The sequence below is a fragment of the Cucumis sativus genome, chromosome 1, assembly GCF_000004075.3.
Source record: "Cucumis sativus cultivar 9930 chromosome 1, Cucumber_9930_V3, whole genome shotgun sequence".
NCBI lineage: Eukaryota > Viridiplantae > Streptophyta > Magnoliopsida > Cucurbitales > Cucurbitaceae > Cucumis > Cucumis sativus.
This window is the reverse complement of record NC_026655.2, coordinates 10730293-10746897: the sequence shown is the minus strand read 5'-3', so window position 1 is coordinate 10746897 and position 16605 is coordinate 10730293. Positions and strand designations below refer to the sequence as shown.

Below are 16605 nucleotides of genomic sequence, written 5' to 3'. Positions count from 1 at the left end.
ATTATATCTTTCTTCTTAAGTCCCACTGATCCACTATTGAACAATTGGTTTTAGGTCCAACCTATTAATCGAATCTCTCTCGCGCCAATGAGAGGGCGGGGGCCTCTTGTTCAAGACCTGGATTTAGTCCTTAAGGGAACAACCTATCTACTAACCCTGAAACTGGTAGGAGTGAATTACATCTTGCACCATATATCTCTAGCTATCCACCCAATCTTACCCCTGAAATGGGAGGCTTATTGGGTCAGCGCCATTAAGCTGCACTCACCTTTGCAGATCTAAGGATAATTCCGTGTGAACAGAAGTTCATAGTTAGCTTAAGATTAAAATTAAGTTATATTGGATATTTATAAACGAAATAGTCGATTTTATTAAAGTCAACGATGTTATAACCTAAAAGCGACTGTTTCTATGGTTTCCAGTCTTATGTAAACTCTTTACATAGGATGCCCCCACTTCTATGTTTCTACATGAACGATTTAGGATCACATCATCTGTACTAACTACAAAGTGGGTTGCATCCATAGTGTCTCCAAAATAAGATGTCAAACCGGATTCCATCTCTATATACCGTTCAAGTTTACTCAAGAATAGCCTTGGGACCTTTGTTTATTGGCTTTTAAGATTATAAAATCAATAACAATTTTATTGAATAGAATATGATTACAAACTATGAGTTTTAGGACATAAATTCTAACAATAAAAACTTTGAAGAGAACTTTCAAGCAATAGTAGAAATGTGGGACCCATTATGTACTGGGTTCAGATGGAACGATGAGGTTAAGTGCATAATTGTAGAAAATGAATTTTTTGACAGTTAGGTCAGGTTAGGAAAATAATTAACTGTGAACCATGATTCACTTCTAATGGAATAAAAAACTGACAATTACTTTATATTTTTTTCACAGACCCATTCTGCAGTGAATGACCTCCTGAACAAGCCTTTCTCCTATTATGATAAACTATCGTATGTGTTCGGGAAAGATCGCACAATGGTAGCATGCGCAGAGACATTCGCCGATGTTGGGTCAAATGTTTCGAGCAGTTACGAGGGATTTTCACTTGAAGATGGAAACAATATGGAGATCCCTATGATGTACAGTCAGGGACTTACACATGTCACCGGAGGACATAATGGCGCGCACGACCTAGTTGATCAAGCGACTGTAAGACGAGTTCAAGTGAATCAAAGAGGAAGTGTGTCAACTCCCAACTTGTGAAACCCCAAAATTTCTTAAAACCCTTGGAAATTATTGAGTTGGTCAAGGATAGAAGAAAATGAAATTTAAGGGAATAAGGAAGTTAAAAATCTTGAAAATGTTAAAGTTTAATTTTACGTTAAAGTTAAGAAAAATTGGAGAAATTGGCTAAGTGTCAAATGATGGCACATTGGACATTTAGAGGTTAGCATTGGGCGGCCAAAGAAAGGAAAGAACCTCTAAAAAGGTTATTTGTGTCTAGGCGTTTTGGGATGACTTGGCGAAATGGCTTTTATCATACGAGAAGAATCTCCAAGTGGGTGTCATTGAGCAAGAAGGGTGCCATGCGAGAGGACATGAGGTTAATAAGGGGTTTTGGACGTTTAAGGTTGGCGAAAAGGAAGGATCATAGAGGTTAGACACTTTGTGTTGGGCGGCCAAGGCTATGCGAGGTGGTCATGAAGGTTAACTGTGCATTTTGGACATGTATGTGGCATGGTGAGGCCATTCGATTAAAAATAAGTCCAAGTGTCCTAACCATGTCATCATGCATTTTGCAGTCAAGGAGGACGTAGAGGAAGTGATGAGGAGTAAGTGCATGCTTAAGAGGTGAACCTAATCAATGATTAAGTGTCATCTTAATTGCATGCAAGGGACTCTATAAATAGGTCAATTTTAGCAGTTGATTTCTCACAACTTATTTGTGCAAAATTACTCAAATTGGTCTTAAAAGTGCAGAAATAAAATCTAGTTTGTGAGAGAGGGTTGCTACGCATTTTAGATTCAAGGAAATTTGTATTTTGATCAAGAGTAGGCAAGAATGTTATTTCTCAGTTAATTTATGAGCAAGGTTCACTTCTAGACAGCTACAAGACTCATTACTTGGATTTTTCCTTCAAAATTTTGAGATAACAAAGTTAAGACACTTTAGAGCAACTTTGTAGAAGAAAGTTTTACCAAAAGAGTTATGAATTTTAAGTTATGATTTTTCAAAGATGGGTCATGATTCTAAAAGTTAATTAGTGTTTGGGTAGTGGCTGTGAGTCATGCCTCTGTAGGCGAGATGGGCTTGGTGTTTTGGTTATAGAGGTTTTTTGGGTTAGGTTGCATGCACATAACAAGGTCATGACATAGCCGAGCGGCAAGACGTATTTTCAGGTTGCACGCATGACCCTGCCTTAAGAGGTTAGCGCGACACATGGGTGCGAGGAACACCAACTTGCATACCATGCACACGAGGGACACTGAGTAAGTGACAAGCTAAGCATGTGCACGGTAACCCCTTGTGAGGTTAGCACACGACAGGCCCCAGGCCATGCGCGCGCGACTAACCTCACTCATCATGTCAATGGACACAGTTAGGTTGTTTTCGAGCTATTTGAGGCTGTTTTGATATTTTTTAGAATTATAAGAAAAATTTTGGATATTTTTTTATCAAGGGATTAATCAAGTATAAAAAAATGAATTTTACAGAATAATTCATGGGTGTGGGGACCCTGCCTTAAGGGTTGCATGCATGACTCTGCTTTAAGAGGTTAGCTCGACACATGGGTGCGAGGAGCACCAACACACGCGCCATGAACGTGAGGGACACTGGGTAAGCGGCAAGCTAAGCACACGCGCACGGCAACCCCTTGCGAGGTTAGCACACAGCAGGCCCCAGGCCATGCACACTTGATCAGCCTCACTCATCATGTCAATGGGCACCGATGGGCTGCTTTCGAGTTGTTTTTGGCTGTTTTGATATTTTTTAGAATTATAAGAAAAATTTTGGATATTTTGTTATTCAAATGATTAATTAAGGATAAAATATGAATTTTTCAAAACAAGGAGGATTAGGAGAAATTTTCGGCCAAGGATCTGTACAAGCATTGTGAGTAACATCATGTTTCAAACGCTATTTATGAAGCATGATTTCAGACTTTACAAGTAAAATGATTTGCTAGACATGACCTCAAGTTCTTATACAAGTCATTATTGATAAATATTTATTGAAATGATATTTCCAAACTACGTTATTGTTCGCACGAGATTTCCGGAGAAATTTAATTCGTGGACTTGAACTTGGAGTTGATGTTGTATTTTTGTTGATTTGATGCGATGCGGTTCAATCTCTAGAATTTGATCCTCTGATTCTCTCTCAACTGGATGCTTTAGCTTGATTTAGAGGAAGCGAAGCACGTGATGTTCTTGAAGTTGGAGTCTTGGAAGAAAGCTTGTATAGCTTGTATCTTTAAAGAAGCTTCAATCTTCGAGGATGGTCGACTTTAGGAGTTAGGGAGTCTTCTAGCTCTTGGAAGAATTCTCTCTGGATCTTCTAGAGTCAAAATTTTCCAACCCCTACAAATGAGGAGAATTCCTCTATTTATAGAGTTCACTGGTGGGCTTTATGGGTTTTGAACCTGGTTGGTCCATGGACCAGACCCATGGGCTCAACCATATGGACTTAGGTTATATTTAGTCTTTGGGCTCAATTAAGCTTATTTTTTGGCTTAATTGAACTTAGTCCAAGTAAATAATATTTAATTGAACTAAAATGATTAACTTAATCCAACGATTAATATGAAAACATGTGGCATTATTAGAATGACCAATTTATTTATTTTAACTCTTTGGAGCATGTGTCAATTTTAATTAGTTCCAAATTTAATTATTTGTACTTTTCATCATTAACTTAATAAATGATGTGGCAACTTGTGATTGGTCTCAAAATTTCTTATTCAACAAATGCCCCTTTTCGAGATTTATGCACGTATATGGGTGAATGAATCTCGGAAAAGATAAATTTGAAGTCAAAGTACGAGCCCTTTTTTTTTTTTTTTTACTCAATTCAGCATATCAAATTAATCAAACTATGAATTTAGTACGTGAGTTTGATTTAAATTTAAAATAAGGGTTGGAATATGGCCAAACCTTAAAAAAATTCAAAGTTTTATTTCCCACTTAATTTTATTTGAGGGAAAAAAAATTTAATATGATGATTTTTTTTTAAGTAAAATTTGGAATATAACCAAAATTTTAATTTTGAAATAAGGATAAGGTTTCTACCGTACCTTAATTTATCTTGGGGATGCATAAGAATTTGGAATGACCAATTTTAATTTGAGATAAAAAAATCAGGTCCTCAATCTTAGGTAAAGTTGGATTTATGACTCCGATTTAAATTCATGATAAAAAGGAGGTCATATATGCAAGTTAATTTAACTTAAATTTTGAAATTGAGAATATTTATATATATTATATATATATATATATATATATTTTTAAAAAAATGTTGAAATTTTTAAATATTTTAAATATCTCAATAAAAGTTAAACTTGAGATTTATCAAAAAAAAAAAGAAATAATTTAAAATAAAATAAGATAATTGGATTATCTTTTCTTATATATATATATATATTTTTTTTAAAAAAAAAATCATTCCTATTCCTTTTAGGAATTGGATTTGTTTTAAAAAAAATAATTAAATATCATTCCTAATCCTTTTAGGAATTGGATTTGTTGGGCTTATAAATAGACTCATATCCTACTCACTTATACCTCATCCAACACTTATTCCTCGTCCAATGAGCAGAAAGGTATAGAAAACTTTTCTTCTCCCTTTCTCTTTTTTTCTATTTCTTTGTGTGTGTTTTTTTTTTATTCTGTTTTGTTTTTTTGTTTTGTTTTTTTGTGTTGTTTTGTTTTTTTTTTCGTTTTTTTTTTCGTTTTTTTTTTGTTTTTGTTTTGTTTTTGTTTCGTTTTTTTTTTGCAGGAATGACTTTGTCGGGCTTCTTCTAGAGACGATCGGGCTTCTGCCGTCAGATCTATCGCCCTAGTAGGAGAGATCGACTCTGTCATCGTCGGGCTTCGATCTTCGTTTGCAGAAATGACTTTGTTGAGCTTCTTCTAAGGACGATCGGGCTTTTGCCGTCAGATCTATCGCCCTAGTAGGAGAGATCGACTCTGTCATCGTCGGGCTTCGATCTTCGTTTGCAGAAATGACTTTGTTGAGCTTCTTCTAGGGACGATCGGGCTTTTGCCGTCAGATCTATCGCCCTAGTAGGAGAGATTGACTCTGTCATCGTCGGGCTTCAATCTTCGTTTGCAGAAATGACTTTATTGAGCTTCTTCTAGGGACGATCGGGCTTTTGCCGTCAGATCTATCGCCCTAGTAGGAGAGATCGACTCTGTCATCGTCGGGCTTCAATCTTCGTTTGCAGAAATGACTTTGCTGAGCTTCTTCTAAGGACGATCGGGCTTTTGCCGTCAGATCTATCGCCCTAGTAGGAGAGATCGATTCTGTCATCGTCGGGCTTCGATCTTCGTTATCACCAATTGAGCTTCTTCGTTTTTTTCTTCTTCTTCTTGTTCTTCTTTCTTTTTGTTTTTCTTCTTTTGCTTCTTTCTTTTTTGTTTTCTTCTTCTTCTTCTTTCTTTTTGTTTTTTTGTTTTTCTTTCTTTTTGTTTTTGTTTTTTCTTCTTTTTCTTCTTTCTTTTTACTTTTTTTTTCTTTCTTTTTCCTTCTTTCTTCTTCATCATTTTCTTCTTTCTTCTTCTTGCTTCTCCTTTTTTTTTCTTTCTTTCTTGGTTGTGGTACCAGGGAGAAGATGAAGATGAATCATCTAGCTTGCGACACCTTAGAGCTGATGAAAATGAATTCCATCGACCGGGTTGCGACACCTTTTAGATGATAAAGATGAATACTCTCAGCTACGACATATAGGAGAAGATGAAGATGAATCCTCTCGGCTATGACATATGGGAGGAGATGAAGATGAATTCTCTTCAGTTGCAGCACTTGGAAGAAGATGAAGATGAATCCTCTCAGCTATGACATATGAGAGAAGATGAAGATGAATCCTCTCGACTATGACATATGGGAGGAGATGAAGATGAATCCTATTCAATTGCAGCACCTGGGAGAAGATGAAGATAAATCCTCTCGGACATATGGGAGAAGATGAAGATGAATCCTCTCGGCTATGACATATGAGAGAAGATGAATCATTTTCGATTGTAGCACCTGGGAGAAGATGAAGATGAATCTTCTCAGCTATGACATATAAGAGAAGATGAAGATGAATCCTCTTTGATTGTAGCACCTAGAAGAAGATGAAGGTGAATCCTTCCAGCTACGACATATGAAAGAAGATGAAGATGAATCCTCTTTGGTTGCAACTCCTAAAAGAAGATGAAGATGAATCTTCTTTGGTTGCGACACCTGAAAGAAGATGAAGGTGAATCTTCTCGGTTGCGACTCTTAGGAGAAGATGAAGATGAATCTTCTCAGTTGCAATTCCTAGGAGAAGATGAAGATGAATCCTCTCGGTTGTAGCACCTAGAAGAAGATGAAGGTGAATCCTTCCAGCTACGTCATATGAAAGAAGATGAAGATGAATCCTCTTTGGTTGCAGCACCTGGAAGAAGATAAAGATGAATCTTCTTTGGTTGCGACACCTGAAAGAAGATGAAGGTGAATCTTCTCGGTTGCGACTCTTAGGAGAACATGACGATGAATCTTCTCAGTTGCAATTCTTAGGAGAAGATGAAGATGAATCCTCTCGGTTGCAACACATAGGAGAAGACAAAGATGAATCCTCTCACTTGCGACACCTTAGAGCAGATGAAGAGGAATCATCTTCGGTTGTTACACCTGAGAGAAGATGAAAATGAATCTTCTCGATTGCGACTCCTAGGTGAAGATGAAGATGAATCATCTCGGTTGTAACACATGGAGGAAGACAAAGATGAATCCTCTCACTTGCGACACCTTAGAGCAGATGAAGATGAATCATCTTCGATTGCAACACTTAGAAGAAGATGAAGATGAATCCTCTTCGGTTGCAATAAGCTGAAGATGAAGCAGAGGTTAAAGCTTTAGCATTGTATGCATCTTCTTCAAGAGGCAGAAACGATGTACACTGTCGTTTTCATCTTGGAGAGGCGAAGGCAGAGCTGCCCGATCGTCGTCCTATCGAAATTGTACCATCGTTATCCTCTCAAAGAGCTGGAGCTGCAGCATCGATGAAGCCTTCAAACTTGAATATAAGGAATCATCAATGAAACCTTTATGCTTGAATATGAGGGATCATTAATGAAGCCTTTGAGCTTGATTTTGAGATTTTTTTTTTTTTTTACATGCACTCAACTTGTACATAGTCTTTGCACGGAGTTTGTACATCTTCAATTTATTTCATCTCATTGTTACTAGAGATGAACATCTTGAATTTAGGGATTTGCCCCCAATTTGTTATGATTCCTTAGTAGAGATGAACACCCTTTGAAGAAAAGAATTAACTCACGACGTAGTTCAAGGTTTTTTTTTTTTTTTTTTATAATGGTGGACTGAACTTAAAGTTTTCTTTAAGTTGCCTACGTACCCTTTATAATGTAGGGATCAAGTCATAACGTAGTTCAACTTTTTTTTTTGCTGGACTGGGCTTAAGGTTTTCCTTAAGCTGCCTACGTACCCTTTATAATATAGGGATCAAGTCATAACGTAGTTCAACTTTTTTTTTTTTTTTACCTAACAAAATTAAGCATAAAATTTTTTAAGAAATTTACCATTGATTGGGCCAATTCGTAGTCCGTCTTGATCAACGATCTTGTATGCGCCATTTGTATAAACTTCTTTAACAATGTAGGGTCCATCCCATTTAGGTGTGAACTTATTTCCTGTATGCCTTGTTGTGATGATCGGTCTCCTTACGGCAAGTACTAGATCACCGACTTGAAAGGAGCGAGGTTTAACGTGTTTATCAAAAGCTTTGGACATTCTCGCTTGATAACATTCCAATGCTTGCTGAGCCTCTAATCGCTTTTCGTCAAGTGCTTCTAATTCTTGAAGACGTAACTTCACATTATCTTCGGTAGTCAATCCCTCTTGTACTGCCATTCTTAGTGACGGAATTTCCCTTTCGAGAGGAAGGACAGCCTCCACACCGTAAACAAGCGAATATGGTGTAACCCCTGTAGGGGTGCGATGAGTCGTCCGATAAGCCCATAATGCCTCGCCGATCTTTTCTTGCCAATCCCTCTTTGACTTGGAGACAATTTTCTTTAAAAGATTACACAATGTTTTGTTGAATGCTTCTGCTAGTCCATTCGCAGCTGCGTTGTACATGGATGACTTATATTGCTTGAATTTGAATTTTTCACATAACTTGTCCATCATACTATTGGAGAATTGCTTTCCATTATCCGTCACGATTCGATGTGGAATACCGTATCGATAGATGATGTGTGTTCGAATAAAGTCTGCCACGTTCTCCTTCTTGGCTTCTCTCAAGGAAATGGCCTCAGCCCATCTTGAAAAATAGTCTGTTGCTGCTAAGATATAAGAATGTCCTGCTGATGATTTTGGTGTAATGGGGCCAACCAGATCGAGTCCCCAAGCCTCAAAAGGCCAAGAAGCCACAGTTGGATGAAGAGGTTCTGGAGGTTGGTGTATGAAGTTTGCATGGTATTGACAAGGCTCACACTTCTTCACATAGTCTATTGAATCTTGGATCATCTTAGGCCAGTAGTAGCCCATTCTTCTTAGCTGGAATTGAAGCTTTGGTCCCGATTGATGTGCTCCACAAACACCTGCATGTACTTCCTTTAGAGCTTTTACCGAATCTTCCTTTCCGAGACATCGAAGGAAGAGCCCTTCAAGAGAACGGCGATATAAAGTTCCCTTGTAATAAATGAAGTGTGCTGCCCTTCTTCGTATCTCAATTTTATGACGAGAATCCTTTGGAAGCTTTCCATGTTCAAGATACTCTATGATGGGTTGACGCCAATCTTCTTCATCAATCAAATAGGATGTTGCCATGTTCACTTCCTGACATTCAGGCCTAACTGGGGGTATAATCCATCGTTGACAAAGTGGTATGTTCAGAGTTACATCATCTGGCATGGTCAAGGCCGTGGCTAAATTTGCCAATGCATCCGCTCTCTTATTTTCTACTCTAGGGACATGTTCTAACATCACATTATCAAACTTTTCCATCAATTGTCGAGCATAAGCAAAATATGGCTTCAAGTCTTCATGTTTCACGTCATATTGAAGCGAGAGTTGATTGATTATCAATTTTGAATCACCATAGACCTCTATGAATGACACTCCGATTTCTAATGCTATTTGAAGGCCAATTATCAAAGCCTGATATTCAGCCACATTGTTTGAACACAATTCGGAAAGTGCAAAGCTATAAGGCAACATATGCTTCTCAGGAGAAATGAGGACAATGCCTGCCCCCGCACCACTTCTTCGAGCTGCACCATCGAAGTACATAGTCCAAGGTTCCATAACTTCTGTGAAGAAAACCTCATCGTCTGGTAGGTCATCACATAACTTCCAATCCGAAGGAATTGGGTGGTCTGCTAAAAAGTCTGCTAGCGCTTGTCCTTTTATCGCCTTTTGGGGAATATAGACAATGTCATATTGTTGGAGTAGAACCGCCCATTTGGCTAAGCGTCCAGAGATGATTGGCCTGGATAGAACATACTTTATAGGGTCTGCTTTTGCCACTAGATGAACCGTGAAGGCCTGCATGTAATGCCTCAACTTATCAATGGCAAAGAAAAGTGCAAGACACATCTTTTCGATAGGAGAATAGTTAACTTCAGCCCCAATTAATGTTCTGCTTAGATAGTAGAGAGAACGCTCCTTTCCCTTTACCTCTTCTTGTGCCAGTAATGCTCCTAAGGACCTTTCTTGTGCAGCAATGTACAATATTAGTGGTTTGTCAGGTACTGGAGCTCCCAGCACTGGGGGAGTAAGCAAGTATTTCTTTATGCTATCAAAAGCGTTCTGACAAGCTTCATCCCACACAAAATTTTCTCCTTTTCTCATCAACTTTTGAAAAGGTTGACACCGACCGGCCAAGTTAGAGATGAACCTTCGGATGTAAGCCAATCGTCCTTGGAGACTTCTTAGGTCATGCAAACTTTTAGGTCTTGACATCTTCTGAATGGCATCAATCTTGGACTGGTCTATTTCGATCCCTCGATGCCTTACAATGAAGCCAAGAAATTTTCCTGAAGTTACACCAAACGCACACTTGAGAGGGTTCATCCTTAGCTGATATTTTCGCAAGCGATCAAACACGACTTTTAGATCCTTCAAATGGTCTTGTCGTCTCTTTGTTTTGACTACAAGATCATCAACATAACATTCAACATACCTGTGCAACATATCATCAAACACTTTCTGCATGGCACGTTGATAAGTAGCGCCGACATTTTTCAATCCAAAGGGCATCACCTTGTAACAGTATATTCCCTTTGGAGTTCTGAAAGCTGTCATTTCTTCATCTGAGAGGGCCATCCGTATTTGATTATATCCAGACGACCCATCCATAAACGACAACGCCTCGTGTCCAGTAGTTGCATCAACCATGATTTCGGTGATGGGCAAGGGAAAATCATCTTTAGGGCATGCATTATTCAGATCGCGAAAGTCTACACAAACGCGAAGTTGTCCATTTTTTTTTCTAACAGGGACAATGTTTGCTATCCACGTTGGATATTTGACCTCGCGAATGAATCCTGCTTCGATCAACTTGTTGACTTCCACCTCGATTTGAGGGATAAGCTCCGGTCGAAAACGTCGTTGTGCTTGTTTAATCGGTCGATATCCGGGTTTAATTGCAAGATGATGGACTGCTACTTTTGGGTCAAGTCCTGGCATCTCCTTGTACGACCACGCAAAGATGTCCCTGTATTCGGTGAGCAAACTCATATATTTATCCACCTCTTCGTTAGAGAGGGACGCACTAATGAAAGTCGGACGTGGTTCCTCTATTGTACCAAGGTTCACCTCTTTTAGCTCGTCTACAGTAGATTGACCACCATCCTCTAAACTTTGTGGGGCATTTTCTGCGTCTTCTTCATGAGTTCCAGTCTCTGATTCCTCAATAATGGTGATGTGATGACATGAAGTTTCACCTTCCCCTTGTTCCGACCCTTCTTTTTCAGGATTCGTTAGTATAACATCATGTCTTTTTACCTTTAACGAACCTTGACTTGTATTGAGAGTAACAAAAGTTTTTCTTTTCATGCGAGAAGGAACGTTGCTATGAATTTCTCCATTTTCCTTTGTCTCGCAAGGAAACTTCTTACTACGATAATTCTCGACATCTGTATGCTTAATTCGACGCCAAACTTTCACACGAGACATTGGTTCCTTCTTCTTTGTATCTATGTTGGAATCAATGTTGTCGTGTGATCCTTTATCCCCGAGATGATTAAAAATCGGAGCACGGGGTGCTTGTACATTTTTCTTTTTAGACACACCTAGCCTTTCAAAGGCTGATGGTCTTGTAGTTGTCAAGGCATGGCATGTGCTTTCTTCCTTTATGGGAGTCGTAGTTAGCCTTCGAAAGACCGAATGTCTCTCAAGGCTTGGTACTGACTGGAGCCTTTCTCTTTCTGCCTCTGTCATGCTTAGCCTTTCAAATACTACGGGACGTGCAACAGATGGTCTAATTCGATCAAATACTGAGATTCTCTGATTATCACCTTCTTTTACGTCAGTATTGTCATCCTCCTCTATAGTTATATGATTGATGTCAACCACTTTTTCCTTCCCCTTTTTAGTTATACGGATCGGTTCTGGCGACTTGTATCCGAGTCCTTTTCTCGACACGGGTATAGAATGTCCTTCCCGTAGAAGCTTCTTTTGAGTTGAGGAGAGCTCAGGTCGGTCATGAATTTCCAAGCTTTTAAACTCGGTGTGAGCTGTGAAGTCATAACCTGCTTTCGCCATCAATTTGTAAGCCTTGGGGTCGAATCCGTCTTTCGTTCGCCTTTGGGGCAAGTTTGCTTCCACCAGATCTACCTTTACCTCCTGCTTCGCTATCTTAGTTAGTGGTGTAGTGAAGCTTTCTTTTATGATTTCGATGTCACCAACTTTCAAACCTTTTGGAGACTCCATGAATGGTGATTCGCCTTTCTTGCGCCTTGACAGAGGGACATAACGCAAAACTGGTGTGTTTGCAGCATTTTCATCCTTCAAGATCATACCCTTTGTGCTGCTAGTGTATGCTTCACCCTTTCCAGAGTTAAAGGTTCTCGCACTTTCATGTGGTTCTGTGGTTGCGAGTGATTTCAGTTGTGAATTATCTTCTCCTTTTGTAAGAGGGGTTTCTGCAGGCAAAACTTCTAAAATATTATTATTCTTTGAATAAAACTTTGCATCTGCGAAGTGAGACTCAGCTTCTGAGAATGGATTAGAGTCGGCTTCAACCTTCTTTACACCGTCCTGATAAAATTTGAAGCACTGATGCAGTGTTGAAGTTACTACTCCGTTTCCATGAATCCAAGGACGCCCTAGTAACAACTTGTAAGTAGTCCTTGAGTCTATGACATGAAACAATGCACTGGCCTTTAGGTCGCCAATTATGAGTTCTAACCGTATCATGCCTATTGCTCTTTGGCTACCTTGGTTAAAACCTTGAATTACTAGCTTGCTATTTGAGAGCTCGTCCATCAAGATGCCTAATTGCCACATAGTCGACTTTGGCATTATGTTGACAGCTGAGCCATTATCAATGAGGATTCGATCGACTCTCTGTTCTCGAACGTATCCAGAAACATACAAAGGTCTATTATGAAGTTTAGATCCCAACAACAAATCCTCATCTGAGAAGTCTATAGACATACAATAAGAACCACTCTCATATGTCATAGTCGGAGTACTCGAACTTGATGCTCTTGAATTTAGCAATGCATCAATAAGGATGGTTTTGGTCTCTTGAGGAAGTGATAATAGATCCTCTACATTAAACCTTGAAAGGTCTTTTGATACTCCCTCTCCTTCTAGTGATCTTGGAGGGATTATTTCTTCCTCCGTTGTGTTGATAGCATGACACGCAACGACTTCTGGGTCTTCATCCTGATGATCACAAAGGAAGCTTTTTGGAAGGAAGTCTGCCAAGGTCACTAAGCGTTGAGGTCGAGAGAAATTCATGTCTTCATTATGTACGAGCTTAAGCTTATGAGTCTTCTTCTTTTTCTTATTCTTTTGAGTCTTATTTCCTCTTCTATAGTTTTGGTAAGAGCGAGACTCTCTTTGGGTCGGGATCGACTGTCTTTTCTTTCGGTGGGTCACCACTATCCACCCTTCATCGTCTTCTTCAATTGGTCTTTTCTCTCCTTGAGGATCCTCGTATGAGATTTCCTGAAAGAATTGGACAACTATAGGCTCAAAGGTCCCGAACTGGACCAAGCTTTTCCTTTGCTCAAAAATCAATCTCGACGAAGAAGCCTCAGACATTATCGTCACTTCAGCGTGGTTTGTTTGAGCTACTTCCTCCAAATCTAGCTCAATCCTTTTCTCACGAGCCAACCTTAGAATTAGCTCCTTCAGCACGAAGCATTTCTCTACTGGATGACTGATGACCCGATGATACTTGCAGTAATTGGGATCATCTACCTTTCCTGCTTGCTCAGGTCGTTTACATTCTGGCAGCTGGATCAGCTGCTTCTCTAGTAGTTGCTCTAGCATGTCAGCGATATCTGAATCAGGAAATGGGTAAACTTTTTCCTGCCTTTCTTTTAAAGTCAGACGTCGCCTTTCGCTTCCATCATCCTTCTTTTCAACCCTCGCTTCCTTTCCTTTGGAGAATTTCAGCGGGGTTGTGTTTACGACCATAGATTCTTTCGAGGTGCTTTTCACTATCTTTTCAGCACCTTTCATCTCTTTCTTATCTTTCTTTACTTCAGGAACAAGAAAATCTTTAGTTCCTCTACTGGCGATGCTCAACTCCATATCATGAGCTCGAGTTGCCAGTTCTTCAAATGTGCGGGGCTTTATTCCCTGCAAAATGTAGAGGAGTCCCCAGTGCATGCCTTGGGTGCACATTTCTACAGCCGACAGTTCGGTGAGCCGATCTTTACAGTCAAGACTTAGAGCTCTCCATCTATTGATGTAGTCGATGACTGGTTCTCCCTTTCTTTGTTTCGTATTTGTAAGCTCCATCATGCTTACAGTACGCCTGGTGCTGTAGAAGCGATTGAGAAACTCCTTTTCTAGTTGTTCCCAACTCTCAATGCTTTCTGGCTCCAGATCAGTATACCATTCAAAAGCATTTCCTTTCAAGCTTCGAACAAATTGTCTGACTAGTTGATCTCCTCTTGATCCTGCATTCTCACATGTTTCGACGAAGTGAGCAACGTGCTGTTTTGGATTGCCCTTTCCGTCAAACTGCTGGAATTTTGGAGGCTGATATCCAAGCGGCATTCTCAAGTTGTCGATTCTTTTGGTGTATGGTTTAGAGTACATGAAAGAAGTCTGAGATGGGCCTCCATATTGTGCTCTGATGGAGTTTGTGATCATATCTTGTAATTGTTGAACCGAGAGAGAAGCCACAGAAGTTGATTGTTGTTGTGGCTGATTTTCTTGTACCACGTTCTTCCCTTTGTCATCAACTTTAACGACAGGAGTTTGACTCGATTCAGCAGTTTCACGAGTCTGCATCTGCTCCTTTAAAGCTGCAATTTCGTGGTCTCGTTCATCAACAACCTTCATCAGGAGATTAATTTTTCTCTCCATCTCCGCCATGGCAGTCTCGACTGCTACATCAGCCATCATGACGGACATCACATCTGGGTGTGCTTCTTTCAGTGACCTGCTAGAGGCAGAATCATAATCATTATATAGAGGATTTTCCTTGATGACAATTCCAGCTTTAGGAGATTCCATCAATTGCTTCAGGATGCTCTGCGCGATGGCGGAACCTTGGTCTTGCCCTTGGATGATCCCCTTGGAACGACTACGGGTGATAGGTCCCGTGTAGGTGTCGCTTGCAGCTGAAGATTTGGATGCAGCTTTCTTTGATGCCATTGATTTGCTTGTAGATCTAGATGATGAGAGAGAGATGAGAAGTAGAGATTGTCCCACTGGGCGTGCCAATTTGTTCGCACGAGATTTCCGGAGAAATTTAATTCGTGGACTTGAACTTGGAGTTGATGTTGTATTTTTGTTGATTTGATGCGATGCGGTTCAATCTCTAGAATTTGATCCTCTGATTCTCTCTCAACTGGATGCTTCAGCTTGATTTGGAGGAAGCGAAGCACGTGATGTTCTTGAAGTTGGAGCCTTGGAAGAAAGCTTGTATAGCTTGTATCTTTAAAGAAGCTTCAATCTTCGAGAATGGTCGACTTTAAGAGTTAGGGAGTCTTCTAGCTCTTGGAAGAATTCTCTCTGGATCTTCTAGAGTCAAAATTTTCCAACCCCTACAAATGAGGAGAATTCCTCTATTTATAGAGTTCACTGGTGGACTTTATGGGTTTGAACCTGGTTGGTCCATGGACCAGACCCATGGGCTCAACCATATGGACTTAGGTTATATTTAGTCTTTGGGCTCAATTAAGCTTATTTTTTGACTTAATTAAACTTAGTCCAAGTAAATAATATTTAATTGAACTAAAATGATTAACTTAATCCAACGATTAATATGAAAACATGTGGCATTATTAGAATGACCAATTTATTTATTTTAACTCTTTAATTTGAAGCATGTGTCAATTTTAATTAGTTCCAAATTTAATTATTTGTACTTTTCATCATTAACTTAATAAATGACGTGGCAACTTGTGATTGGTCTCAAAATTTCTTATTCAACAGTTATGATCTTACGATTTCAATACGATTTCAAGGAAATATTTTAAATAGTTTCAAGAAAATATTTCAATGTTTTCAAATGTTTTTATCCATGCTCGATATAACATGAGACCTGTTTTATACATGTGGTTAACTCCATACTGATGGTACGGATAACGAACCTATTTTTAACTATGGTCCATCAGGAAGAATATATTTTTTCTAAGTCTAAAAGGAGAATGGTTAGCTACCCATCGGCTGTCCTGTCTTCGGACGAAGGGGTAAATACTACCTGTGATTATGAAAGATTGTCTTCGAAAAGCTATGCAAATGTTTCAAGTTTTATGTTATGAGTGTTTACTAATAAATATATTTAAATTTCTGTTTTATACTAAAATGTTTATGAAAACTTTTTTTTTTTTATAAAACCGTTTGCTCACTAAGACTTTCGACTTACTCTTTCAAAATGTTTTTTCTCTTTCTAGGTACAGATTGTGGATCTCCGGCTAAACTTACTGTTGTCAGACCAACTTAGTTTATTTATTATGCAAGTGCATTGTTTTGTTTCAAATTAATAATGTGATTGTTCAAATACTTATATTCATGTTTTGTTCTTTAGGCATGAAACACTTATAAAGATTTCAAATGGGTTACACAATGTTTTAAAAGTATTTCAAGTTAAAAAAAACTTATGTTGTGGGTTTCACATTTCTATGTCATGTATTAGTTGAGTTGTTCCAGAGACAAACGATTTTGACTAACATCACGCTACGTCTGAGGACGGAACAAGCAAGCAGGTGCTCGGAAGATGTGACACAACTAGCTTTTCTATAA

At 39.0% G+C, this 16605-nt stretch overlaps 1 protein-coding gene across 1 annotated transcript; it reads right to left on the bottom strand.

Moving 5' to 3' along the window:
• Positions 1–7690: 7690 nt before the first annotated feature.
• Positions 7691–15043, bottom strand: LOC116401693. The gene has a single exon (XM_031880112.1). The coding sequence runs from the start codon at positions 15010–15012 to the stop codon at positions 7717–7719; it is 7296 nt and encodes a 2431-aa protein (XP_031735972.1). The 5' UTR covers positions 15013–15043; the 3' UTR covers positions 7691–7716.
• Positions 15044–16605: the final 1562 nt, after the last annotated feature.